At 42.7% G+C, this 26,320-nt stretch overlaps 2 protein-coding genes across 3 annotated transcripts in view; one reads left to right on the forward strand and one right to left on the reverse strand.

The window, feature by feature from the left end:
* Positions 1-584: 584 nt before the first annotated feature.
* Positions 585-8,583, reverse strand: PCARE (photoreceptor cilium actin regulator). Its single transcript, XM_014877478.2, has 2 exons — positions 4,853-8,583; positions 585-714 (listed from the first exon to the last, which is right to left on the reverse strand). The coding sequence occupies exons 1-2, from the start codon at positions 8,581-8,583 to the stop codon at positions 585-587; spliced, it is 3,861 nt and encodes a 1,286-aa protein (XP_014732964.2).
* A 7,021-nt stretch (positions 8,584-15,604) lies between these two features.
* The window catches only part of CLIP4 (CAP-Gly domain containing linker protein family member 4), a 33,463-nt gene continuing 22,747 nt past the window's right edge, over positions 15,605-26,320 (forward strand). The window contains exons 1-6 of one of the 2 annotated variants that reach the window (XM_014877479.2): positions 15,605-15,698; positions 17,004-17,040; positions 19,189-19,250; positions 19,829-19,975; positions 24,882-25,021; positions 25,856-25,949. In XM_014877479.2, coding sequence (XP_014732965.2) covers positions 19,843-19,975; positions 24,882-25,021; positions 25,856-25,949 — 367 coding nt within the window. In that variant the 5' untranslated portion in view covers positions 15,605-15,698; positions 17,004-17,040; positions 19,189-19,250; positions 19,829-19,842. Of the gene's footprint in view, positions 15,699-17,003; positions 17,041-19,188; positions 19,251-19,300; positions 19,468-19,828; positions 19,976-24,881; positions 25,022-25,855; positions 25,950-26,320 lie in introns of those variants that run through there. The other variant, XM_088161053.1, reaches the window with a different exon arrangement.

A 26,320-nucleotide genomic window follows, 5' to 3' on the forward strand; every position in this document is an offset into this window, starting at 1 on the left:
GAGTAAGATCCCTAATTTTTTTTCCTTCAAAAGGGGTTGCTTTGTTTTAGCTTGCATATGACATTATTCTCTCCCTGCATGTTGATAAACATCTAGGGTGAAAATGTGGCTATGCTGAAGCCATGGATGCTTAATTGCAGTAATGTTCAATTGGTTCAGGGTTTTACCTCCCTCCTGGAAAAGTCACAGCAGCCCTTTTTACACAGACTGTGATGCCTGCTGAATAAATAACATGCTGAATAATGATAATTTGTATTAGTTTTTTTAACTCTTTTGTCTAAACTGGGAGACAAGGACTTAGCTATAGTCCTGTCTTCATCAACCAAAGTTTCCTGGGACTCACCAAAAGTGTTTCTTTTGCTCCATGTAGATCTCTGAGCTAAACCATGGAATGAAAGGAGAAGCAGCCGGCTGGTATTTCATTAGATTTTTGAGCCCAGTTTGGGGTTTTTGGTGCAATGCCATCATACAGTTTCCTTGCAAGAGAAGATGAAGCCGTGTCTTGGAGGCTTTGCTAAGGCTGTTTCCTCCCTCTGGGGTCTCTGGCCTTGCTTGTGCCTCTGCCTCTGGGGGTGCTTCTGCTGTCAGTCCCTCTGCAGCCCCTGGCCCACGATGAAGAGCTCGGGGTGGGAAGCAGATCTGTTGGACTCTTTGGTTTCAGGAACGCCAGAGCTGTTCCAAGAGTCACCTGCTTTTCTAGGGCTCTTCTCCAAGCTGCAGAAGGAAAGATGAGGCTTAAGAGGCTAATGAATCGTGACTTTTTAAACCAGCACTGATTAGACCATGTTAACCCACAAAGCACCAACGCTGCACAATACCCTGTCATTCTCCATCTCCTCCTGAACACGCTCCTCATGTGCACCATCCAGATTTCACTCTTGTCGTGCCAAATGCACTGTACTCTTCCAGACTCCTTGTGGGAAGAAAACATTTTGTACATTTAACAGGGGATCAGTGTGAGACTGGGTTTCCCTGCAGACAGGGGCAGATTTGAGTGAAAAGCCTTGTTTCAGACTGCTGGAGGAAAGGAAAGGTCTTACCTCTGACGGGCATCTGCTTAGCCTGGCTACAGTAATTTCTGAGCACACCAGCATGACTGTGGGAGGGGAATTACAAATCTGCTACTCTCACTCTGGTGACAGGAGCACTGAGACACAGAAAGTGTGAATGATGTTCCTGAGGTTGCTCTGGCACTCCCTAGGGGTACAGGGACTTTATGTATCAAGACTGATCAAGTCACGAGTATCTCACATCCTGTGCCGTCCTGCTGAAGTGTGTGAAGTGTGCCCTGTATTGCTGCAGATAATTCATGGTTTAAGCTCAACATGGGGAAATATTTCAGAGCTATCTGGGAATCATTACTGTATTTTAAGCATATAAACTGCTTAACTGAATGAGCTTTCAACTACAGACAAGCTGTTATGTTCCTACTCTTAACTCCTAGGACTTTAATGATTTGAACTGCTAAATTAAGAGATTTGTGACACATGAAACTAATCCAGATTCAAATATCCCCCAGTTGCAGAAGGGCTCATTTGGGCTACTTGCTTTGAGCCTGAGTCAGTCAACCCAATCCATTCTCAAGCTCTCATTAAACAGTATGTTAAAGACAATAGTATTTTATCTTCTCTCTCTGCTCTACCACTTGGGAGAGGAGCAGTCTCAATGAAATACTATTTTGTTAAGGTGCATACACAGAAACTATTATAGATTAACAGAATTTCTATTAACAGAGGAATTGTACATGTTGTGCCTTACTGAGAGGCCAATAATTGCTGATTGCTGTCAAATGACCAAGCTTACAAACCAGCCAAGTTATCTCAGTCTATCCAGCCACAGGCTGTTCAAATAGGAACCAGTTGAACTGACTTGAGAATGGAAGTTCTTGTCAGGTACCCTAAGACTAAATGCAAAAGCTCCAGCTCCAGCCCAGTTAGGGCTACTAATGTTTTAAGTCCTTTCAAGATGGGATGGGCAGAAGACATGCTTGGAAAAAGAGTGGGTAAAATTCTAGGAGAGCAGTGAGTGTGCAGGAGACACACAAATCTGTGTACAATGCTGACATTTAATGCCCAGCAATGCCAGCTTGCAAAATAAGATGGAAGTTGCCTCTTTTTTTGGTGTGTGTTTCTGCTAAAAGGATGTATGTGGGAGAGGCAACTCAGTTGCCTCTTTTTGCTTGTACAAGCTCTGCCAGATTGTCTTTGGCAACCTGCTTCTCAGCAAATGGATATTTTAATTTGGTATGGGAAAAGTGGGGGGATATATCTCTTATATCCCTGAGTTTGTGAACATGGGAGAAACTGGATGACTCACTGGTCTTCAGAATGTTTTATATATAAAAGATTGATAGTATCTCAGGTTTGACTGTGTGTCCTCTCCCTTCTACTAATGAAGCTGCTAATAACACAGAAAAATAACACAGGAAAACACCACACAGACCAAATAAGGGCATGGTTATATTTGGAAAGAAGAGGTAAAGCAAGGGAAGAAATGAAGGAAAGGAGACTGACAGCTATGTGGTAATGGCTTGTGAATTTGAGACCAGATGCAAACACTGCTAGAATGAGGAGGTTTAGGTTTAGGTTTAGGTTTAGGTTTAGGTTTAGGTTTAGGTTTAGGTTTAGGTTTAGGTTTAGGTTTAGGTTTAGACATTTTGAGATTTTCCTCAATCAGCTACATCAATTACAAAGCAAAAAAAGTCCTGGCTGTTTAATGAACTTGGAGGAGAAAGAAGGATCAGAGTGTGGTGTTTTGTCTGTTAAGGCACTTGCTAAAAGAGCAGGGCTCAGAATCTGCACAGGGTGATGTGGAGCACACAGCTGTGGCAACCACCCCAGTCCTGAGCAGGAGGAGAGAACCTACACTGATGGTGAGGAGCTTGCAGAGCTTTTTCCCCGTGTTCATTCCTAAAATGGTCCTTCTCTGCCCATCAGCACATTGGCTGTGATAATTCATTTTAAGGCCATCCAATGCAAGGTCCATAAAATTTACTCAGGAAGCTTATTTTGGGTGTAAGAAAACACACAGTTGTGTATTGAATCTTAAATCAGGTGTGTGTGGCAATTAATGGCCTAAATTTCTCTTTTACTTATGTTGATATAAATTTGGCATAACTGACTAGTACCACTGTTGATGTTCATTGGGATGAATGATAAGCTGAATTTGACCCACGATATATATTTCATTTTTCCAAAATACTTGTAGATCATAACACTAGGATATATGACTTTTCTCACAAAAGGGATGATTTTATTTACAGTGAGTTTTTTTTATATTACTCACTGTACTCTGACAGACTGTGATAGAAAGATAATACACCCCACTGAATTATAAATTTGCTAGCAGTTTATAATAGACTGGTTTTAAAACCCATCCATAAAAGTGCAGGGGCTTTTGTCTTGCAAGGTTTTACATAAAACTTCTTTTGAAAACATTTATTTATCCTGGCAGGCACTGGAGTAGACAAAGCTGACTTCACACAGTACATAAAAACAACAGAAAACCTAGCAACATTGTACAGGAATTTTAGGAGATATTCAAATGTCAGACTACAATACAATATTAGAACTAGGAATGCAAAATGGTTTGCATTTCCCAGTGTTTTTTACATGTTTTGTTCAGCACATTCCTCTACTGCCAGCATGGGATACTCAGTCCTTATTCTGTCTTTGGATTGGGAATGCATGGACATCTGTCTTCAGTGCCCATGACTGTCCCTGTGCTCACAGTGCCCTGAGTGCTTGTGCACCTACATGTGCAATTTCATCCTGTTGGGGTTGTTCTTGCAATCCCTATCCTTCCTCAAGGGAATGAGTCATGTGACTGGAGCTCTTCTGGGACAAGAGCAAAAATACTGCTCATGTGTGGAAAGGTTACCGGAGAAGCTTAAAGCTTAATTGACTTACACATCCTAAGATGTTAAGAAACTAGAATAACAACACTGTACTTCCAGGCTGTTACACATCTTTGAGTATTCCCAAATACCCACTTCTATTTCCTGGCTGGTTTTATGATTTTTTTCTTTTCTTAGGTGATAGACAAAATTTAAAGCTAAGCCCATTTTTTTAATAAGAGGCCACCAATTTTACCAAATATTGAATTGGCATGTGTTGATGTTTTGATTTCTTTTCCAGAGCAATGAATCTCCAGAAGCCATGGGATGCTTTTCCATTTGGAAAACTTGGCTTGGGCTGTGGACCCAGCAGACTTGACATCAGCACCTAGGTCTGAAATTGTGCACAAGAAGCTCAAAATTCAAGCCTATAATTATGTCCATACAGATCCTTGCCTATATAATATCTGTCTCTCATTCTTGCCAGCTGACTTGAAACATTCCCACACAGCTTTCAGACGAACAGTTTATATTGCATTAGAAGCTGATGATAGAACAACACCCTTCCTCTTGGCTCAAGCCTATCTTCTCATAAATATTTATGTTTATAACCTGAGGGCTGCTTCAGAGCTTTTAAGAATTGAATGTGGATGCCCTTAGCGCCCCCCCCCCCCCCAACAGATAAGGGGAGTTCTGTGCCATGAAACCAACACTGCATTTTCCCCAGGGTGCCTGTCACAGCTTATGTGTAAGGGTAAGGCTTGAGCAAGCCATGCAAAGTTAACTCTTCATTCAGACTGGTATTCCACTGAAATCTGAGGCAAGAAAAGAGAACAGATTATTTCATTTGGAAGGGACTGACAATAATCATACAGTGCTATCTTTGCCCAGCCATCTCTTCTGCACATGAACAGGACACCTTTCTGGGAAACTTCTTAACAACGTTAAATTCCCATCAGAAGTTTAGAAAGCCAACACAGTGCTATAGGTCCACTTTTCTGGCATGAAGTTCCTTACCTTGCTTGGTTGAGTGCAGGTTCACTGCCAGCTGTTAGAGGAGCTGGAAGATGAGGCTGGGCCCCTGGTCGGCGGTCAGAGAAACTTCTCCTTACGAATGGCTGAGGATTGGTGGTGCTCAGGGACAGCTTCCTGGTCCGGTCTCCGGGCTGCCGGAACATCAGGCTGCTCTTTGGGGAATGTGATGCAGCTTCAAGCTGGCTAGTCACCTCAGCAGTGCCTTTGCTGGGTACCACTGGAGGTCTGGCTTCAAATAAGGAAGAGGTGGCCGGGCAAAATATGGAACGGACATTGCTGCCCCTCTTGGAGGAGGAGAGCTGGTGCTCATCCCCAGCATCCAGCCCAGCTCTTGGACCCTTGTAGGAGCGAGATGGGGAGGCTGGTGGGGAGGGGGTGGTGGGGAATGGAGGTGGGGAGCCTGCCAGCCGCTGTGCTGTTGGTGAGCTTTGCTTGTGCCCCACAGGAGGGCTGAGTGGTTTCCGCTGTGGTGGTGGAGAGGGCACCTTCTTCTGCAAAGGTGGGCTGGGCATCCTGGGGCTAGAAGGGGGACTGGGCTTCCTCTGCATGGTGGGTGAGCTCGGTTGTGTGTTGCTAAAAGCCTGCAGAGAATGCCTGTGATGCGCTGGGGGGCTGGAAAGCAGTTTCTCAGTTGGTGAAGAAGGAGCAGTTCTCGTTGGGGAGACCCTCCTGGTGAACAGTGAGCCTTTCTCGTTGCTCCGGAGCAGATCGGGAGAGCCGCGCTTCTGGCACGGCACTGAAGGCGCAGGTGGATTGGGGCCCTTGCTGTCTGAGCTGTTGCTGTGTGGGTTTGAAACCTCACTGGGATTTCGAAGAGGAATAATTTTATGGGTTTGCTTGTATAAATCCGCAGCCTCTTTCCTCTGGGTTGCTAATATCTCCTCCTGGCTAGGGATGCGCACGTTGGTAGGGTTCAGCTCCAGAGAGTACCTGTGCGGTTTCTCATCCTCTGACCTGGTATTATTTAGACCTTTATTAGCCACCACACTGGGGCCACTGATATTTTTACTTGGCAATAAGTCGATGGACTGAAGGGAAGCTTTCATTTTTGGGGAAACTTGTGATCTCTTAGCGGCATGCAGTTCTGGTTTGGTGGTCTTTTTGGCATCTTCTGAAGAATTTCTTTCTATACTTGAAGTTTCTTCAGGGTTGGATAAATTTTCAGAAAAAGTGTCCATTAACATTTCAGGTGGTGGTGGTGGCAGGTTCTCAGTGTCTTCATCGGTCTCTTCCTTTGTGTCCTTCTTGTTTAATTCTGCAGGTGGTGCAGGAAAAAAGGCATTTGGAAAGCTAGAAGAAACATCATTGGTGTTTGTGTCTTCTACTGGTGAAATACGATGCTTAATATTTAAAGGTGCCAGGCCTCTCTGAAAGGGAGTGGTGGGTGGGATGACTGGAAGTCCAAATTTTCTGATGCACTTTATTGGTCCTAAGGATCTTAGAGGTGTGGTTTTTGCAAGATCACCAGTAGGACTGAAGGTTTCAATCAGTTTTTTGACAGACTGCCGGGAGGTACAGCTGCTGCCACTCGACATTTGTGCTCCAGGAGGACCATTTTCTTTGCCTTCTGGTGTCTCCTGGGTAGGCACAGTAGCTGTTACAGGCTTCCTGACTCTCTTTTCATTCAGTGGAAGGGCAGGATTTTGATCAGATGTGAACAAGGGGACTTTATCCTGGTTAGGCAGGATGCTGAAATTTTTTGAGAGGCCTGCCTTCAGCTTGCGGGAAGACTTAGCTGTAATTTGCTCATCCTGCAAATAAGGTGCTGTTCTTGATTTCCAAAGCTCCAGGTTGTTAGCTATATCCTTTCCACACAACATCTCCAGCCTTTTGCTGAGCTCCTTTTGAGTCCTCTGAAGCTCTAGGAGAGTTGGGTCCTCTGCCTGGCTTCTGAGGGACTCCTCTGACCTGGACCGCCGTTGTTTCCCCAACTTTCTCTGTCTGCCTGTTGCTGTACTGGGCCTTTTTGCTAGGACTGCTCTTCCACTCTCATCCTCTATCCACTCTTTACGCCTGGATTTAGCTGGGACGAACTTGATTTTTTCACTGATGGCATCTTTCATCTTCAAAATGATTTCTTCTGTATCTACATTTTCTGTCCTTTTGATGGACTGCCTTTGAATGTTATCAGTGAGTGCAGGTGAAGACAGAGACCTCGGCAGAGTATCCTTCCCCATTTCTGATAAACTTGTGTTGTCATCATCCTCCCCCAGCGTGCTCTCTTCTTCATCATCATCATCATCCTCATCAGAAGGAAAATCTGTTGATTCACAGATTTTGAAATGTTCCCCTTCCTGAGTAGAATCAGACTGCAAGGAGTTGTAGGATTGACTTTTGCTCAAGTTTGCATATTGGGGCATGGTAGAAGTGCCTTCTGCTACTCCACCCTGACAAGAAGTTGCTTCCCTACTTTGCATAGATGAATGAATCACGTCTTTAAAATGCCTTTCAAGAGCACAGACATGGGATGCAGCTGTGCCCACTGACGCTGTCCCACCATTCCCACGCTCCACTGTTCCGGCATGCTTTCGGGATGGATGTCCGTGTGCACAGGAGTCACTTGGCTGCCCTCCATGCTGGCTGAGGGCACTGAACTCTTTGAGGGATTCATTGTCCACACCAATGCCACTGTCCTCAGAACAGAGAGTCCTGTCATCACCGTGGGACTGAGAGGGCCCCACAGTTGAGGCTTCGAGCAGCTTTACTGTCCGTAGCAGGTGCTCATCAAAGCTCTGCTTTGCTTTCAGTTTACCTTCCAAGTTGCTTGCAGCAGACTGCAGGTAGCTGCACGTCTCCTGCAGGGCGTTGGACGTGAGGGAGGCCAGCATCCCACTCACCAATTGCATTTTGTTGACTGTGTACTGCAGTAGCTGTTGCAGAAGATCTGGATGCTCCTTCAGATCGTCCTTTTCTGCTGGCCATGCCAGATTCCCACCTACATCTTTGAGAAGACTTTCCCCATCATTGGCAATTTCTTCCAAGAGCTGGTTGATTTCATCAAAGCGAAGCACAAGGAAGCTGATCATCTGCTGCAGGAAAAGCTGAGTTTGGGTGGCCTGGTTGGCCATGTGCAGAATAGCCTCATACTTGGAGAGGTTGGGATGTAAGTAAGCGTACGCGCTCTGGTGAGCCTTGACGAGCTCTTCAGGGAAGTCTACCTTCTTCTCTGTCTCACATGGGGCCAGAATGGACTTTTCTTTACTTTTGTTGGGTTGACCTTGCTTTGCCAGCTTATGGGTTTTTTTCTTCTTTCCTTTCTTTGGGATTTGCTTTGCATTGCTTTCATTCTTGTCATCCCAGACGAATGCTGATGCTTCTGATTCGCAGGAGGTTTGCTTTCTGATCTCTATGGACTCCCTGATGTGTTTTTGAGACTCAATCAGTTCAGACATAACGACTTCAGCATCTGTGGCGATCCTCTCAATTTTCTTGTCTTCCCTGGAAATCTGGGAATCTGAATGAGCCTTGGAAGGTAACTGTGAATTATAATTTTTGTCCAGCTCTGACAGTCCATCTTCCTCCTCTTCTTCCACATAGTCCTTCCTCTGAATCCCATATTCATCAATATTGTAGCAAGATGAACCTTTAACCAGCAGAGGGATTCCTTTATCCCTTGAATCAATCGGCAAAACACTTTTGGGTTTATTCAAAGCCTTAAGACCGCTTCTTGCAGCAGTACCAGCAGTCTCACTGCGAGAAGGTGTGCAGCCCATCTCTTCTTCGTCTTTATTTTTGGTCAAAAATCCAGAAGAACTAGGGAAAACACAAGTAAAAATAAAACTCACTGTGTCATCCTGAGCTGCAGACTGGCCTGTTTCTCCATGATCCCGGTTTTGTTGTCAGTTTCCTTTGTTGTTCGCCTTAAAATCCCATGTGCTTATTCCATAGGATCTGCTCTTGAAGTTGTGCCCTGTTCCATTGCACGTTCCCACTTGGGTTTTCTTCTTTGATTCAAAAAAAGGAGTGTGAGAGCTCGGCTGGATTTAGAGCTAATGGATTAAGAGCACTTGTGTACCTCACTTCTGCCTTGACAGATGTCCTCTGCAAATAAGATTTTAAGCTCATTAGGGTAAGCAGACTTCAGCCAGTCAGCACCAGTGTTGTATTTATAAAGGCAGATATTTTTTCCTGCGTATTGGGGGTAGAAGAACTTGGTAACTGTCCCTGCTTTTTTCCCTTGTTGCAAAATCATAACATACAACTGAATGCAGAGATCCAAAGGAAGAGGCTGGATTTTGGAGCCTTTTTGAAGGGAAGCTATTTGAACGTGGCATGTAAGCATCATTAGATACTCCTTAACTAAGAGAAAGGTGACCTTGACCACGGATGTACCCGCTGGAGAGTAAAAGACAGGAAATCAAATGGGTCAGAAATGCCTGTTAAGACTTCTGCCTTGAGAGTCTTCAGAATTTTCCCCTGCTTGCAAGTGACAAGCTGTTTACTTTTTCCTTCTGTGACTTCCAAACAAGATTTTGGGTTTTTTTTCCTTCCTCTTGATGATCATCTTGAAAATTATTCTTTTCCTTCTAGATACTTTCCCAACCTGAAAATGGTAACTGCACAACAGTATTTGAATTACGTAATTCAGTGAAACAAGTTTTGCATATCTTGTTAAGACAGCATCTGGATCTAGTGGATCCAAACTGTTTATTTTCAAAATAAAATTAAAAATTAAATGAAAATTCATTTTTTCCCTTTGTCTGAGTGTCCTGGGATAAAATTTGAACTCACAAAAGTGACTTGCTTACCTTTATTTCTTTTTTTTCATTTGCCAGGGCTTAGTTCTCTTAAATGCAAGACTTCATGGGCTAAAACTCTAAGAAAGAAAAAAAAATTAATAATTATAAAAATAGAGATCCATATTTCGAAAAGGGAAGGGAAGGGAAGGGAAGGGAAGGGAAACCTGTTGTTTGAATCACTTCTAAGGTCAGGATAGTATAATACTACTCTGAAAGAGAAACTAGGGAAGCCAAAGTAGGAATTGGATGAGGCAGAAGATACTTGTCTTTTCCAGGTACTTATTTGTGAAGGGTGGCATGTGGATGAGGGTCATAACAACAACCACCCCCAACTTCCCTCTTTACTAGACTGGCCTAAATGGATTTGTTTTTTATTTTCCAGGCACAGCTTTTACACTGAAGGTGGCCCTTCCTCAGTGTTGCAGGCATTGCAGACAACAGTGGCCAACTCGAACGCTGACTAGAAGTCTACAGCTTCTCTCTAGCAATATCCACCTGCGTGGCCATGTGTATCTTCCCCAATTCCCAAAAATCTTTACATGCTGCCAAGCCTATGAAACATTCTCAGACTTTAGGTAACTGCTTACATGATTGATTCCTTGGGGCTGGACTGCAATCTGTGTGGGAAGTTGTTATTCTCTAGTTGTTATTCTGTAGCCCTATTGTTCAAATCATTTTATCTTTTCAGCAGAGGCAGAAAAATTACCTGGTTTTACAGGGAAGAAGGCACTATAGTGATTCCCAGGAAGAGTTTTAAAACGCTCTGTTCTCTCTCCAAAGTAAGTTTTCAGGAACACATACATTGCACTTAATATACATGATGACATAGTCATTTCCCACAATGGTTTTCTGGGAAGCATCAGGCAATAACCTCCTGACTCTGCTTCTGGCCAGTCATTTAGCTCAGGCTCTGGCTGCTTCTGTGTCTCACCACAATGTGTTCTCTACAGAACCATCATAACACTTTCTGTATTCCCTGTTGGGCATATATCTAATGTGTTCAAAAGGGAGAAGTGGAGCAGATTCATCCTGGTGATGCTAATGGTCAGGATGCTGTAACCCTCCACAGTTAGTCTAGGAAAATGCAGGAGAACAAGCAAATAGCCTTGATGTCCCTCTTCTGCTTACAATGTGACTTGAGAGACATCTCTGTGTAGCTGCTTAATATTTGTGCTACAGAATCTCTGGTGTCTTTTTTTCAAGAAGCAGCTCCAACAGCTCCATTGTTCACACTGGGAATTTTGACAATTAACTCTTTGTGAGTTGGTGGTCGTATTTAGGAACCTCTTCTCTTTACCTTCAATCAGTCATGTTACTTTTGTTTGAATTTTTGTTCTACTTATTTTCACACCTTGCATTAACATGTTACAGGAAATAAATACATGGTTAAAAAAATGCAAAATTCTGGTTTATGATTATGAATGATGCAGTCATTTATTATTTTAAATATTAATAGTAAACCAATACATGTTATAATTTATTTATTACTAAATCAAGATCCAGGCTCATAGAAAATATATTTTAACAAGGAATCTCTTTTATCCCAGCTTTAGTTGCTTTCTGCATGTATATGCAATATTTAATGTTGCCCAAGATTTATTAGCTTCTGTGAGATCTTTGATGTACCTGCTTCCAAACACTTATGTAGCTGCATTTTTCTTATCAATACTCTTATTACCAAGTAGGTATATATTCCTTTGTACTTCTGAGGCACTTCAGAAAAATCCCAGTGCTTTACCTCATGAAAAATTATAAGGAAAGTACTTTATCTCATGATCATACAACAAAAGAGAGGATAAAATAGGTAATGCACATAAATGATTATGCCAAGTCTGAAAAATCTAGGTTTGTATTTGTGGAAAAGAGCTCACCGAGGAACTATGGAGAACTTGAGTGATAACAACAATTTTAAAGAGCTATTTTACTCTCAAAGAAATGCCCTTTTTCTTTTTTTGTGTGAGCAAATTGAATATAACCAGGGAGCTGTTCATATTGTTGGCCTAGATAGCACTAAATAAGTAAATAAGAAATAGTCTCTTTTTATTTCAGCTTCTCCTGCAGAGCTGGCACTAGTTTGGGATATAGAGTAGGTTCTCTCTTTTCTGTAATCACTAGCAGAGATACATATGAACCTTCATTTTGTTTCCCCTGTGGAAACCTGTTGACAATGGCAAAGAATAGGAGCATCATGATTTGAAGGAAATGTAGTTGCAAAGAACTGAATAGAACCAGTGAGTCTATACAGAGCCTTTACTAATGGTGGTGATGCAAGTGAAAAACAAAATTCTCAGAATTGGCTTTTTAAAAATTTTTTTAATTCTAACTTCTAAGTAAAGTGGTTCAGTCTCATTGCATGAGGCAATAAATACGACCCAAATGCTTTCAAAAGCCTGTTTTGCAAAAACATCTGGACTTTTTAAACAGCAAAAGGACAAGTAAAAACAGAAGTTGTTGAAAACAGCTAGAAAACTGGTTTCCCTCTCCAGCAAAAATACTTTATTAAGGAATTAATGAAGGAAGAAATACAAGTTGAAAACTAAAGAAAATAATTTTGGGGGGTTTGCCTACACAGGACTGTTGGTACACTCAGATGACCCAAAGGGGTCAAGAAAAATTGTCAGACTAGTGTCAGCAGTAATTTTGTGAGATATATTTACATTTGTCTGTTATTTTTGGATAGTGTGTTCTGGTCAGTTAGTGACAGTTTCTCTTTGCAAGGTATTCCATCAGTATTTTAGGTGCTTGCCATCTACCCCAACCAATACATTCACTGCTGGTTTCAGTGGGTAAGACAACAGATAAAAAGATAAAGATTTGACAAATGTCAAAAGATAAGAGTTAGGATAAAGAACCATATGAAACAGCATGAAGTCTTAAGCACAGATTTCCAGTTATGCAAATTTAGAAAATTAAAAGGAGAGGGTTCCACTGGCCTTGGCAACAGTTACATCAGTTCACATGAGTAAAAGCAGGTTTGTGGTTGTGGAGCAATTTCAAGACAAGCCAGTTCCTTTCAGGTGAGGGACTGGCAATTTAACTGGCTGGCAAGGGCTTCAGCACTTTCTGATGGAGGGTGGTAGTATTAATTTTGGATCTAGACGTGAGGTCCAGGAATTTGTATTCCTGAAAATTATCCAAAGATGCTACAGAAAAGAGTGCAGCTATTTAGCCTTTCCAGTTCCCAAGGGTTCCCCTACCTAAAGTATCTCAGGCTTTCCCTGAAACCCGAGGTAAACACAGGATTCCTCCTGGCTTTCCCTCAGAGAGTGTCTCTAACCACAGTGTCTGTAAGAACCTCCCTGCTGCCCTAAGCCTTGCTCCAGAGTGACTCTACTTGAAGCTGCAATGCCTTCCTAAGGCATTTAATGATTGCTCTCCTCTGGTACCTCAGTCTGTGGAGATGAATGGGTTAGTAATGCTCTATTTCTGCCTGAAGAAGAAACAAGAAATGAAATAATATTTCAGTTGAAACAGGCTTGTTGCTCACACGCATTGTTTCCTTGTTTTCCTCCCAAGGTGGTCAGAGCTGGTGCAGCCCATTGTTTTGAGTTCTCCAGGTGTTCAGCAGCCTTGCTGCCCATGGCAGCACCAAATGAGTCAGACAGGATAGGCAGAACAGGTTTTTATTTTCATTCACATCCTGGCTTGTAGGAGTAGCTGAGAAAGACAATGCGCTGAGGTACAGAAAATGGTTTAAATATATATTCTTTTAAAATTTCCATTGCAGGGCCCAGAGGTGGAAGTCCAGACAGGCAGGGGTTTTGTCAGGCAATGACATCCAGTCTCCTCTGCAGCTGCAGCACTCAGGACTCACTCTGAGCTAAGATGTTTGGGGTTCTGCCATTGCTGCCCTGATCAGAAGGATGTTCTAGAACCTGAGATGCTTTGTTAGATCCTTTCATTTTCTAGCATAAAAATTAATCACACACAGTTTTGTCCTCATGTTCAACAGCATCTTTGAATTCACACCCCATTTTCTGTGGTTTATGGTGACTATATCCTCTATCTCAGCTTTCATTCTGCTGCATCAAACAAGCTGTGCTCTGGTAACCTCCTAAAATAGTGTTCTTTTCCTTGGCTGTGCTGACCCTCTCTAGACACACTGGATTAGCTGCTGCTCGCTGAAGAACAGTACTGATATGTGATTCCTCAAGGAGAAGGCCAGACCTGCTGGCACAAACACTTCCCTTCCCTGCCACAACTCTCCAGTTACACATCCTAAGATAAATGTTTTTGTGCCATTGCTTCATACTGGCAATGATGCTCCTTGTGTAGCTGTCTTGCATCGTTTGGTTCCTCACTCACTTCCACACAATGATCCCATACATCTCTCTTTTATCAGTTCATTCCTTTCTAACAGCAATTCTTTCCTTTTGGCTTTTTTTAAATCTCATCAGTTTGCTGGTTCTTTTATTTTTTTTCCAAAAAAAACATTAAATGAAAATATGAAACAAAGGTCAGTTCCAAGGATAATATCCCAGGATGTCATCAGTAACCTCACTAAGCTCAGTACTTTGCCTTCAACTCTACTTAACACTGTTTCCCCCGTGCTTGTGCTTTACCTTTGTTTAAGTTCTCCTAAATTCTAGTCTTCTCCAGTACTGCTAATAATTTCCATTCCAGGCTCTTCACTAAAGTCTGCATTCAGTATCAGCAATAAAACATTTCCTTTGCCCAGAGCACCAAGCATCTCAAAAAAGGCAAACACTGACTGCCCGTACAAAGCTCAGATTTGATCTTGCTTACATGCTTGTCTTTATAAAAAGAGTTTGAACCTAAGTAGCCTTGAGGTGAAAGTAGCAGGCCTGCATTTTCCTGGAACATTTTTCCTTTGCCTTTTCCAAGGTATGGAACATTCTAAGAAGTAGAAGAATTTCCTAGCTTTTTTGTAGCCATCTGGTATCACGTTTACTCTCACAACTGCAATTCAATTCTCTCCTTTCAGTTTTAGAGTCTCTGGGAGCTGAGAGAATTTTCAACTCTTGACCTTTCCAGCACTTCACTTGAGGAAATTTCCACTTGTCATTCCTATTATTTGTCCTGCTCCCACCCCTTTTAATATCATCACTGGGAACACAATGCTAAAAACCTGATTGTAAACATCAGTTATGTTTATTTAATAGTGACCCATGTAGAGCATAAAAATACAGCAGCACTTGGCTGAGGTCTTATCCAGGTCAAATTCCCTTCATGCAGCCTGGGCTCCAGTACGAAGCTCAGATTACCATCGTAGGCGTTTCCCAAGTGTGCCAATCTTTGGATTTAGAACCTCATTTGATTTTACAGCATGGGACGAGCACCCTTTGAAAATCCTTCTTGGGAGTTGCTCCTTTCGTTCTTCCACCTGCCTACTGAGACAACCGGGCAGTTCTGACGCCTGAGCTGAGTGCTGAACCGTGCCAGTGGTGCCGTGTGGTCTTCAATCTGTGCCACCTCCAACCTGTGCTACTCCAATTTGTGCCACCTCCAGCCTGTGTCACCTCCGGCCTGTGCTACTCCACCTTGTGCCACACCAACGTGTGTCACCTCCAGCTCGCCTCACCTGTACCTGTGCCACCAATGGCCTGTCCCACCTCCAACTTGTGCCACCTCCAACCTGTGCTACTCCAACTTGTGCCACTCTAACGTGTGTCACCTCCAGCCTGCCCCACCTCCAGCCTGCGCCAGCTCCAGCCTGTCCCACCTCCAACTTGTCTCACCTCTGGCCTGTGCCATCTCCAACCGGTCCCACCTCCTATCTGTGCTACTCCAACTTGTGCCACTCTAACGTGTGTCACCTCCAGCCTGTGCCACTCCAACGTGCGCCACCTCGGGCCTCTCCCACCTCGGGCCTGTACCATCTCCACCCTGTGCCACCTCCACACTCTCCCAGCTCCCACCATCCCCGCCCGGTCCCTCCCTCCGGCCCCACTCCAGCACCCCGCAGGTGCCGGGGGCGTGGCCTGTGGGGCGGGGCGTGCTTGCCGCCCATTGGCCGGAGGGTAGGAAGGGGCGTGGTTTACCCCGCGATGGGCGGGGCCTGGGCCTCGCTCGGCTGCCTGGACTGCGGGCGGGCGCGGGAGGCCCGGGCGGCGCTCGGCCGAGAGCAGGTAGGGCTGGCGCCTTCCCGGCGTTTCCCTGGCGCTTCCCATCCTCCCTCGGCGCGTAGTGGGGGGCGGGGTGGCGGTGCAGGGTCCGCCGCAGCGGGAGGGCCTCGGCCTGCATCCCGCCCGCCTGGCTGCGGCACACGGGCCGGGGGAGGCACGGCTCGGGCAGTGTCACCGCGTGTCCCCTGCCCCGAGGAGTCCGCTCTGATAGCGCCCCGTGAGAGCGGGGCTCGCCCGTGTACCGGGGAGGTGACCGGGAGAGCTCCGAGCGAGCAGAGACAGCCTGCAGAGTGCGGGGCCTGAGCTCCCTGGAACCTGCAGTTTGTCAAAGCGCCTGTCCAGCGGAGGTGACAAAGGTGCGGGTCGGGAGCATCTTTCTTATGAGGAGAGACTGCGGGAGCTGGGCCTGTGCAGTCCGCAGAAGAGAAGACAGACAGGATCCCATTAATGCATATAAATAGGCAAATCTCGAAGGCAGGTGCCAAAGGGACGGTGCCAGGCTCTTTTCAGTGGTGCCCAGTGACAGGACAAGGAGCACTGGCCAAAACTAAAACACAAGAAGTTCCACCTCAGCATGAGGAAGAATTTCTTTACATTGAAGGTGGCAGAGCACTGGCACAGTTGCCCAGGGAGGTTAAGGACTATCCTTCCCTGGTGACATTCAAACCCCACCTGGATACGCTCCTGTGTCACCTGCTCCAGGTGACCCTGCCTTGGCAGGGGGTTGGAATGGGTGATTCCCAGGTCCCTTCCAACCCCGACAATTCAGTGAATCTGTGAAAGCAATGCCATGTTGCAAGAGGGCCCTGCACACCACCCAAATTTTGGGTTTACTACATGTGTATAGCATGTCTTCTACTCGTGCTGTAAATGTTCTGAAGTGCGCAGGTGGTGTATGTGCGAGAGGCTTGTTCAGAGAATTTTTCTTGAGCACATCTAAGCACATGGTAAAGAGTGCATTATACATAGTTGTTGTCAAAAATAGCATCACATTTGTGACAGGTTCAGCTATCAAAGCCTGGAATAACTGTATGTTGTAGCTTGAAGTGCTTTAGCATTTGCTAGTTCTTACAGCACTTGCAGGAAAGCTTTGTGCTTTAACATAAGTAACAAACCAGAGTACATGAAAAAGTTGGATCTTCTATTACAGAACTTTTTTTTCATGTATATCCAGAGCTACCATGCATTGGTGATGCGTGGATATCAAGAAACCTGTAGTTGCTGTTCAGTTTTATCAACAAAAGGGTGTGTGCATCTGATGACTCTTTGAAGTTTTTTTCCCTGATATTTCTGGTTTTTCATTTTCAGATATAATTCAGTTGGAAGAACGCATGGCTGGCAAATAGTAAGTATGATACTCTCTGCTGTGCTGAACTATGGTCAGTGGCAGTTTGACAATGCTGTGAACAGAAAAATTTTGTCTTTTCTTTCATATAATTTCTCTAATTGTTTCTGCTCTAAACTCTTTTACTAATATAGGAAAGTCACTGCTCTTTTGGAAGGCCTCCCATTCCATTGCACCAGGACTTTCCAGCTGAATCTTGGTGGAAAGTGTGTCTTGGGTATTGTTAATATCTCAGGCACTTTTGGTTTTGCTTACAGCAGAAGTCATGAGGATGCCTTTTCACTTCCTTTGTAATACTTTTCAGCCTTTTCCTTTGCCTTTCCAGCTGTGTGTGGGGGTTGTTAGCTGGTTGGGAAGCTCTTACACCTGAGCTGGCAGCCTCTGGAGGTGGTTGTGGGTGCAGAACGTCTTGTCTTGACATTGTGTGGTTCAGTGCTGTGTCGTGACATGTGCTACATTTCTAGAGTCACATGAAAACCCCGCAGTGTGAGGGTGTGCACGCTTACATGGGAGGTGTTTGCACTCTTGTGGACATGTAAATTCATTCTTTATGGAGTTGTGTCAGCATCTGCATTGTAGCCCTTGGGTCTTTGTGCCTCCTACCTGGCAGCATGGGTTGTTTCCCTGCCTGCTTTGCTTTGGCAGAATATAGATGGTGATCTTGTCTCTGGCCCTGCAGAATAAAAGATGCCCTGGCTACTTGCACAAGTTGTGTTCTGTTTGGTTTGCTTTCCTGTGTGCCATAAACACTCTTTCTTGTATTAATTTTGAAATGTCTCTGTTGATTTCAAGTTCCAACAACTTACCTTGTCCTACTTCACGAAATTCACCTTTTCCTGTTACCATCTGTTCAGTCAGGTCTGGCTACTTTTCACTGTGTTTCTTTTGTTCCCTCAGTGCAGGGCTGTACAAAAAGCTTTTAATTTCTTTTGTGTCTTTTTCCAGCGTAAGAGGCTCAGCTAATACATCTTTTATAGTCATGCATATTACTTGTTCCTTTGTGCATTTCATGAGAGCTCTGAGGTGCTGCCTGTGAGAAACTTGTGGCTTTATGAGTCTTACAAAGCTTTGTTTTGTTTTGCCATAGCCTCTGAAGAAATATCAGATTGTAGCAGATTTATTTCACTGCTGCCCTTCAAAAGCAATTTAATTAGGTGTTTGCAGCTTAAGGGACTTTCTAGTCCCTCATACAAGAAAGCTGTTGCTGTCATCTTTATGACAGTTATTAAGCCATTGAAATGTAAACTCTTAACTTTTCCTGACTGTAACAAAATATTAACTGAAATAATTAGAGATATTTTTGGCCTCGTTGAATAAAAGAACACATAAGCCAATGCAATTTGATAATGCTGTGGGAAAAAATAGTCCTGTCCTCCCAGTGGCCTCCTTGATCTTCATGCCAGAACATGAATTTGTGCAGCTGTATAAGACTAAGGAAATAAACTAGGTGGGAGAAAAATGAGTATTTTTCATGTGTACCTTTATTTCCAACTTGAGCACAAGGAGAACTGTGTATGATGAGCAAGAAAAGGAGGCTTTAATTTATTTACTTCAAGATTAGCGTCTGTAATCCATTGCTAAAATATTTTATATTAGCACGTAGATTGAGAGGTCCCAAGTAATGTGACAGATTTTTTTTTTTACTAAATCTTCTCATAGCTTATTGTGTGTTAGGTACAAAAACCAAAATCAGTCTTCTTTTAGTTTTTCATATTTACTTGGGTTTAAATTAAATTAAATTAAATAAATAAAAACAAACTTGAAGCTCCATGGCTTCTTTCTGTCAAGCGAGCTGGCTAAAAAAAATCCTAAGAAAAAAACACTGTATAGCAATCTCCAGAATAAAAATATAGTTTGTTTAGTAGAAATGTTGTTTAAGTGTTTAATAATGATCATTCAAGATGCAAAATTTCAATTTTTCAGCTGTGAGATGCACCACTCATGATGGTGCAATCATGTTTGTTTCTATTAAAAATAATGAATCTTTTGTTATTTGTTAATGGATTTGCCTGATAAAATGTCTTACAAGTATTAGCCAGATTTCCTCTGATCTTAACCTGTGAACCATAACAAGGATGTAACTTGGGCTGGTTGTTAGATTTTGTCACTATAACTCTACAACCATTTAGTCTTGATTCTCTTTCCTAGATTGCTGTAAGGCCTGGGAAGTTGACTGGAAACAACACGAGGGTGAAGGTTACAGTGCTGTGGTAAGTGTGCTATTTTAAAACATCGAGGAGAAGAGCTGGGAAAGGAGCTGATATGGAATTGTGAGTCCAGGAGTGAATCACTCGGTGATGAATTGTCTGCAGCTGTGTGTGGGAAGATGAAAGAGCTGAGAATTTAAAAAGAGGAGGCAGGAGAAGCTGGCAGCATGTTCTTGCTCATGGTGAAGGGTGGGAATGTGCTTGCAGAATATGAAGGCAGGTACTTGATGCTTCACATTTTTATAAAGCTGTGAAACACACTAATCCACTTATTCTCAGTGTGTGCTTGCTAATCAGAACATTAATATTTTCTTTACTGCTCAAGTGGGAAACTGGGGAGAAATATGATGTTTTCCATGACTTACATGCAAGTTTAGTGGTGAAAGTCAAAACTAGAAGTTGACTAACCTTGACACAATACTCTATGAGCTTTGTTAATTTATTTTTTTGTAAGAATGTAATGGCAGTAATAGTTTGTTTGCAAGACCTTAGTTTCATTGCACGTTCTACCTTACTATGATAGAACCAATGCAAAGTATTTCCAATGAGGTTATTTACTGTTTTTTGTTTCCCTCCTAAAGTGGCTTTCTAGAAGATGACCATAGAGGATCTCCCAGAACCTTCCTTCGAAGGAGATTCCCTCATTGATAGAGAACGATTCTTATTCCCAAACTCTGAAACATCTGTTACTTTCTCTGTTGCTGCAGCACCGATGCCTTCAGACTGTGGTATGTACTTTAAACAGAAAATAAACTTCTAATTAGCAGAGAATAAATTTGAATTATAAATTTTAAGAAAAGCTATCAACTCTTAGTTATTTCTTTCCAGAAAAAGTTTTTTTTTGTTAAATAGACTCTCTGTTAAATGAAGTGAAAGATGAAGACCCATGCTTTTTTCCATTTTTCTTATTGCTTACACTATAAATTATATCTTTTCCTTTGTACACTTCTGTGCATGTGTGGTCATGTTTGTAGTTCTTTCACATCTCAATGTAGAATTGGATATTATGTTAAGATGTAAAATTGGAGTAAGTAAGGGAAGTTAATTTACACCACATTTAAAACTCCTAGAGTTACACTTTTTCTTGTGCATTAGTATGTAAATTATGTGCTAAAAGAGGATATTTCTGTTGGAAGTATACATTTTTGTGATGGTAAGGATTGTAAAGTGAGTGGTAGAAAATTATACGAAGTACAATTCTGATCAGTGTTAGGATAATATTTGTCTTCAGTAACTGTCTTCACATGTATAAATTATAATAAAATTTCTAAGAGTATGTAATGTGTTAAAATGTCACTGTAGGTAAGAAGTTTCACTGATATCTGCATTTATTATGCCTCTGAATGTTGCAGAATATATTAATAGCATCTATGTGCCTTAAAAGTCACCCTCCCCCTCTGTTTTCCATGCATTGATTAGAGCCATCAGCTGTATTCAGGAAAAATAAATATGTGTAATGTGTCTTTGACAGACTCGGCATGCTTGAGACCCATTTTATAAGTTAGTTGAGGTTGAGAATGTAAGTGTTCCATATGATACATTTCAGTACATGAGTGTGTGTCTTTACTTGGTTTAGTCCTGTTCTCATCACTCTCCTAGTCTACTTCTCAGTACTGCCATGATTTATTCCATTCTGCTTTCTTACCCCTTAGATAAACTTTCCATTTACCTTCTTTAAGCATTGTTTTGTTGTGGTATCTTCTAATAACCTTTTGATCTCACTGCTATCTGCTCTACTTGGTTTCTGCCTACTCATTAAATAAAAAGAAATCCTTTTATAGGCTATTGCAGTCATCTGTGTAACAGTAACATTGCTGAATCTGGATGAAGGAGATTAAATCACGACAGAGAGAGATTCTTGGTCTTTACCTTCAGTGCAATGTAGCCGTGGAAAGAGGTTTTAACCCTTTAAGTGCGGCAGAAATAATAATAATAATGATAATAATAATTATAGTAATAATAATAATGGTCGTCTTTCATGACAGGAAGAAAGAGACAAGTTTATTCAGAAACATACTTGGTTTTATAGCATGACTCGCAACTCCAAGAGTAGAGAAAAGGTGATTGGTTCAGAGAGAAGACACCCCATTCCCAGGGCTTGGTCATGCACCACAACAGGTGTTCTATCTTGTTATTAATTCCTTTTTATTTTGACCAAATTGTCACCCTGGGAGAAATTCTCCCTAGCCTTGAGCTGGACCAGCTTATCGGCTGGGAACTGAGCTGAAAAGCTCCAGCCTGGAATATTTTTCAGGCTGTAATTTTCTTACTTTCTCAATATGTGTCCCACAGTGCATTTATTTTTCCTTAATGCAGCTGAGCACTGTAATTAAAACTTGAGAAAGACAGAGGGGGAGAAAGCAATATTTTAAAGTATCTAGATGCCATTGCCATCCTTTCATAGGATACATTGCTTTAACAGATCATCTATAGCATTGCTTTGGTTTGCAAAGACTACAGCTGATGACCTGTTAAGCAGTTAGGGTGGTTGTTATTAATACTTGATAGAGTCTCAGATTTTTACCCTACCGTGCTGATTGTAAGAGTTGATTTCTGATAGATGATCTGAATCAGGTTTTTGGCTAGAAATCTTCCTGGTAGAGTAACAACTGTGAATATCATGCAGGATCATTAATCTTGTTGCCTAGTTGTCTGTTTACTTCTGAGCTTTCAGGTGTAGATCAACTGTGATTTATGTGGAAGGTAAATATTAGTGGATAAATCTGTAAATGTGTGTTGATGCATGGGATGTAGGGAAGAAGCACACTTCATGTAGTGCTGGGAGATAAAGTGTTTGGGTTTTTTTATATGCTAGGTGAAAATAAAAAATTAATGTTAAATATCAGTGAAGTTGTCCTCCTTTTTCATTCTTGTTGAATCAAGGTGATGCAGTTTGAGGAACTCTAAATAGCCAGGAAGCAAACTCTGTATGCACTTTTATCTGTTATGCAATCTGCAAGTCAGGTATGCTGTTTTTGGGGAAAGGTTGGGATGATTCACCCAGGGGTGGTTTATGCCATGTCACACACCCAGATGTGTGATGGTGTGTGGTGCTTAACCCGTCTGTCCTCTCTGAGAGCCGTGAATGTTGAACGTTTCTCCCAAACCTGTTTAAAAGGCAACTCCCCAGTAGCTGCAGCAGGGGAAAAAGTTCAGTGTTTGCCATGATTCGTTTGCTGATGACAATAGACTCTGCTTCCATTCCCTCTCCTCATAGCCATTGCTATCCAGACTGTTTCATATAATTTGCCAGGGTTAAAAGAAATTCCACAAATTTAAAGTAGAGGATGTGTGTAGACATACACACACATACACACCTGTAAGTAATGTGATATATACTTATTATAAAAGGTGTTTTATACACTTATAGTTTGGGTTGCCTGAAAGAACATGAGGCTTAATCTTTAAAAGTGGTGTTCTTTTCTGGTCTTGATTTGGTGCCTTAATTTTTGAAGGTGTTTCTTTCCTGCAGCTGCCACGAGCTGGGATTGATGCATTCATGGAATATCTGAAAATAGCGGAGGTCACAGAATGCCTTCCTGATTAGAGTGTGGTGCTTTTATTTTAGTATGTTCTATGTAAATTGTGATGGAAGAAGGAAAAGACATGTTTTGTAGCATATGGAGAAATCATCTATGCATTTGATCCTTGAGAGATCAATAGGCTTGTCTGTGCTTGGGAGCAGCTTGGAAGCTGCAACCTTTGCCTGGCTTGAACAACAGTAAACCCTTACTAGCAGAATCACCATGCATCCGTTACTCCTTGCCTAAACTTAAAATCACTCCTGCAGTACCTTTGTATTGTATTGGTTGCTGATGCAAAGCTTTTTCAGAAGTATAAGCAGGACATAAGTATTAAAGGAAAAATAGAGCAGATGTGTGCTGGTTTCACCTGGGGAAGGACAGATTCAGAGGTTTTTCTCTATGAGAAAACTTTCTCTGTGAGTTGATGGGACCAAATGAAGGCTGGTTTGGTTATTGACAGCCTGAGAAACCAATTGGAGAAAGTTAGTTCGCTCCGTGAACACACATTTTGAAGGAGGCAACCCGGGAAAAAGCTCTCTTTTATTTCTGGTGGCTGAGCAGGTAACACCAACCCGGGCTCCCTCCCATGTTGGGGGGGCTCAGGCGGCCGCTGGGCCCCGTTTGCAAACCAAGGAACCAGGGGGAGGAAAGGCTCATTGATGAGACCTTAGCCCGGCTTCCTCCCCTACGGGCCCGCGGCTCTGGGGGGGCCCCGGCTCCTGCTGCTGCCTCGGAGCAGCTTCGGAGGGGCCGAGCCCGCCCAGCCCCGCACGGCCTGGGGGAGGCAGCCGGGCCTGTGTGGGGAGCAGGGGTGGCCATGGGCAGTGTGGGGCTGCAGCCCGGCCCCAGAAAGGCTGATGGACGTTTCAGCCACCCTTCACCCAGCACGGCCTGGGGGAGGCAGCCGGGCCTGTGTGGGAGCAGGGGTGGCCATGGGCAGTGTGGGGCTGCAGCAAACCCCAGAAAGGCTGATGGACATCTCAGCCACCCTTCACCCAGCACAGCCTGGGGGGAGGCAGCCGGGCCTGTGTGGGAGCAGGGGTGGCCATGGGCAGTGCGGGGCTGCAGCCCAGCCCCAGAAAGGCTGATGGACATCTCAGCCGCCCCCACCCAGCGCGGCCTGGGCCTGGCCCAGCGCTGTGACTGCTGTGTGAAACTTTAACTCTTTAGTGCTCAGATAACATTTGCAAACCTGTGTCTTTCCTTTGAATATGAGAGGGGAAAAAGGAGATACTCCGAAGTCAGTGAAGCAAGAGCTAAGTTTCTTTAGGTGGAAGGAGAATGAGGAAATGCTGTGAAGATAGCTGAAAATCCTTTTGTAAGATTGTAGGGATGAACTGATGTACTGAATATTCCTGTAAACCATAGAGAAAGACATGGGGGATTGGAGATGTTCCATTTAATAGATTGTTAATCAAAAAGCATCTGTGTTGAGAATCCTTTGCCCCAAGGAGAAAAGGGGATCTCTTTTTCTGGAGATGAAGCATAAACAGAGAAAAAGAGATGAAGAGAATTTTTAGTTTGGAACATTCATTCTTAAAAGGAAATACCCCATGAGTTTAACATGGCCCATAAGCACAGCTTTGGGAAAGCTGTGAAGTTGGGAGGAGCTTCACGACTTTGCAAGTTTTTTCCGGGGGGATGCAAATCATGAAAGTGAAGCCACGAGAGGACTGTATTTTTTCCCTTCTTGTGGAGAAGTCCCTATGGCCTGACAAGAAGAAACTTCTCTCTCTGAATTGAACTGAAAAGGACTATTTAAGTTGGGAACTGACTGAAGTAGTTTTTTATATGTTTGTTTTGTCGTTATGAAGGTTGAGAGAGGGAAGGAATGAGTGGTCTGAAGATCTTATTCTGAATTTGTTTTGCTTTTTCTTTCTTTGTGTAGTTAATAAAGTTTTTTATACCCTTTTAAGTTTTAGGCCTGCTTTGCTCTTTTGCTCCTGATTCTGTCTCACAACAGAAAATGAGTATATTTAAATTGGCAAGTCAAAACTATAACAAGACGCTAGGGAGAATTTTCCAAATTAATTCAGCATTCTTTGAAAAACTAGATGCATGTTAAATGTCAAGATTTTATATAAGGACTTTTTCTTTTTTTTTTTTACAGAGTTTTCCTTCTTTGATCCCAATGATGCAGCATGCCAAGAAATACTCTTTGATCCCAAAACATCAGTTTCTGAATTGTTTGCTATCTTAAGGCAGTGGGTTCCACAGGTCCAGCAGAATATTGATATTATTGGGAATGAGGTGAGATACAGATAAAGGTCCTTGAGTGCTCTCAATGTCAGATACTGTGTTGACAGTGAATAAAACCAGTTCCTTCAGAAGCAGAATTAATCATAAATGCAGGTACAATTTCTGCCTTTTAACAAGTAGTGACTGATCATACCTTGTATTCCACATGTTGTCAGCTTTTATTTGGAAAAAGAAAGATGATGGGTAAAATTCAGTACATTTGCATAGATGGTATAAACAATGTTTCTCTCAAGGCAATTGTTTTGAGACCCTTCACCTTGTGTTTGTTTCCTACTTAGCAGTAATCCCAAACTCCAATATATGAATTTACAGTTGAAGCCTGACCTTAAGGGCAATCTTTCCTAGGCACAAAATGTGTTTCTAGTATTTCCATCCTACTTTATTATTTTTTTTTTCTGGATTACAGGTTTTTCTGGTCATGTGGGGAAGTGAAGATTAACCCTACCATATTATAACTGAGGGCTTCATTTTGGGGGTGTGTGGGAGTGGGGTGGGTAGTTGTTGAGACATCAAAGAACAAAGGGAAAGCTTCATAAATCATTTTCCCATCCAGTTAACTGCTTTTTAGCATGTGAAGTGTATGTTAGAAGGAGCAATGTAAAGGACTTTTTAAATCTGTAAATAATGAAGGTTAATTATAATGCTGTTTATTACATTTGTGTATGTTGCTCAGTTCTGCAGTTAAGAGTCTGTTTTGGTAGGCTTCTTTGTTGCTAGCTCTTTCAATGAATCAGGGGTCAATATATCTGAAATAACTAAGGAAATTTTAGTGATATCAGTGCTATGCCAGAGCTAAAATGTGCTTGTTTTCCATTTGCCTGTCAGATCATTAAAAGGGGTTGCAATGTGAATGACAGAGATGGACTGACTGATATGACTCTCCTGCATTACACTTGCAAATCAGGGGCTCATGGCATCGGTGAGTAAAAAAGGAAGCCATTATAGATGTAAAAACCTAATTGACTCACATAAACTAATCCCACTGACTGTTACAGAATTGTTCCTTGCAGTAGATTCTCTTTTTAGTGCTTGGTTTTCTCTCTTATAGTGGCCGTGAACAAGGAAGGTGCAGAACTGCAGGTGTAGCCATGGGGAGCAAGCTGAGTTAGTGGTATAGGTATTACACACAGTAGTACCAGCTTAAACACATACTTCACGTAACAAAGGCAGTTTCAGACTGACCTGCAAGCTGCAAGTTTGATCTAGTTTTTGCTGTAGTTTTCTTACAGCAGAACATTCAGGCAACTGGCTGTTCTTTCTGTTTTGTTTCTTTCACCCTGTTCATGTCAG

This window comes from Sturnus vulgaris, chromosome 3, assembly GCF_052056855.1.
Source record: "Sturnus vulgaris isolate bStuVul1 chromosome 3, bStuVul1.hap1, whole genome shotgun sequence".
Lineage (NCBI taxonomy): Eukaryota > Metazoa > Chordata > Aves > Passeriformes > Sturnidae > Sturnus > Sturnus vulgaris.

Coding starts and splice junctions, on each gene's coding strand:
- PCARE (XM_014877478.2), bottom strand. CDS start 8,583: ATGGGCTGCACACCTTCTCGCAGTGAGACTGCTGGTACTGCTGCAAGA. Junction 715..4,852: donor CCTGCACTCAACCAAGCAAG/GTAAGGAACTTC, acceptor TTCCTTCTGCAG/CTTGGAGAAGAGCCCTAGAA.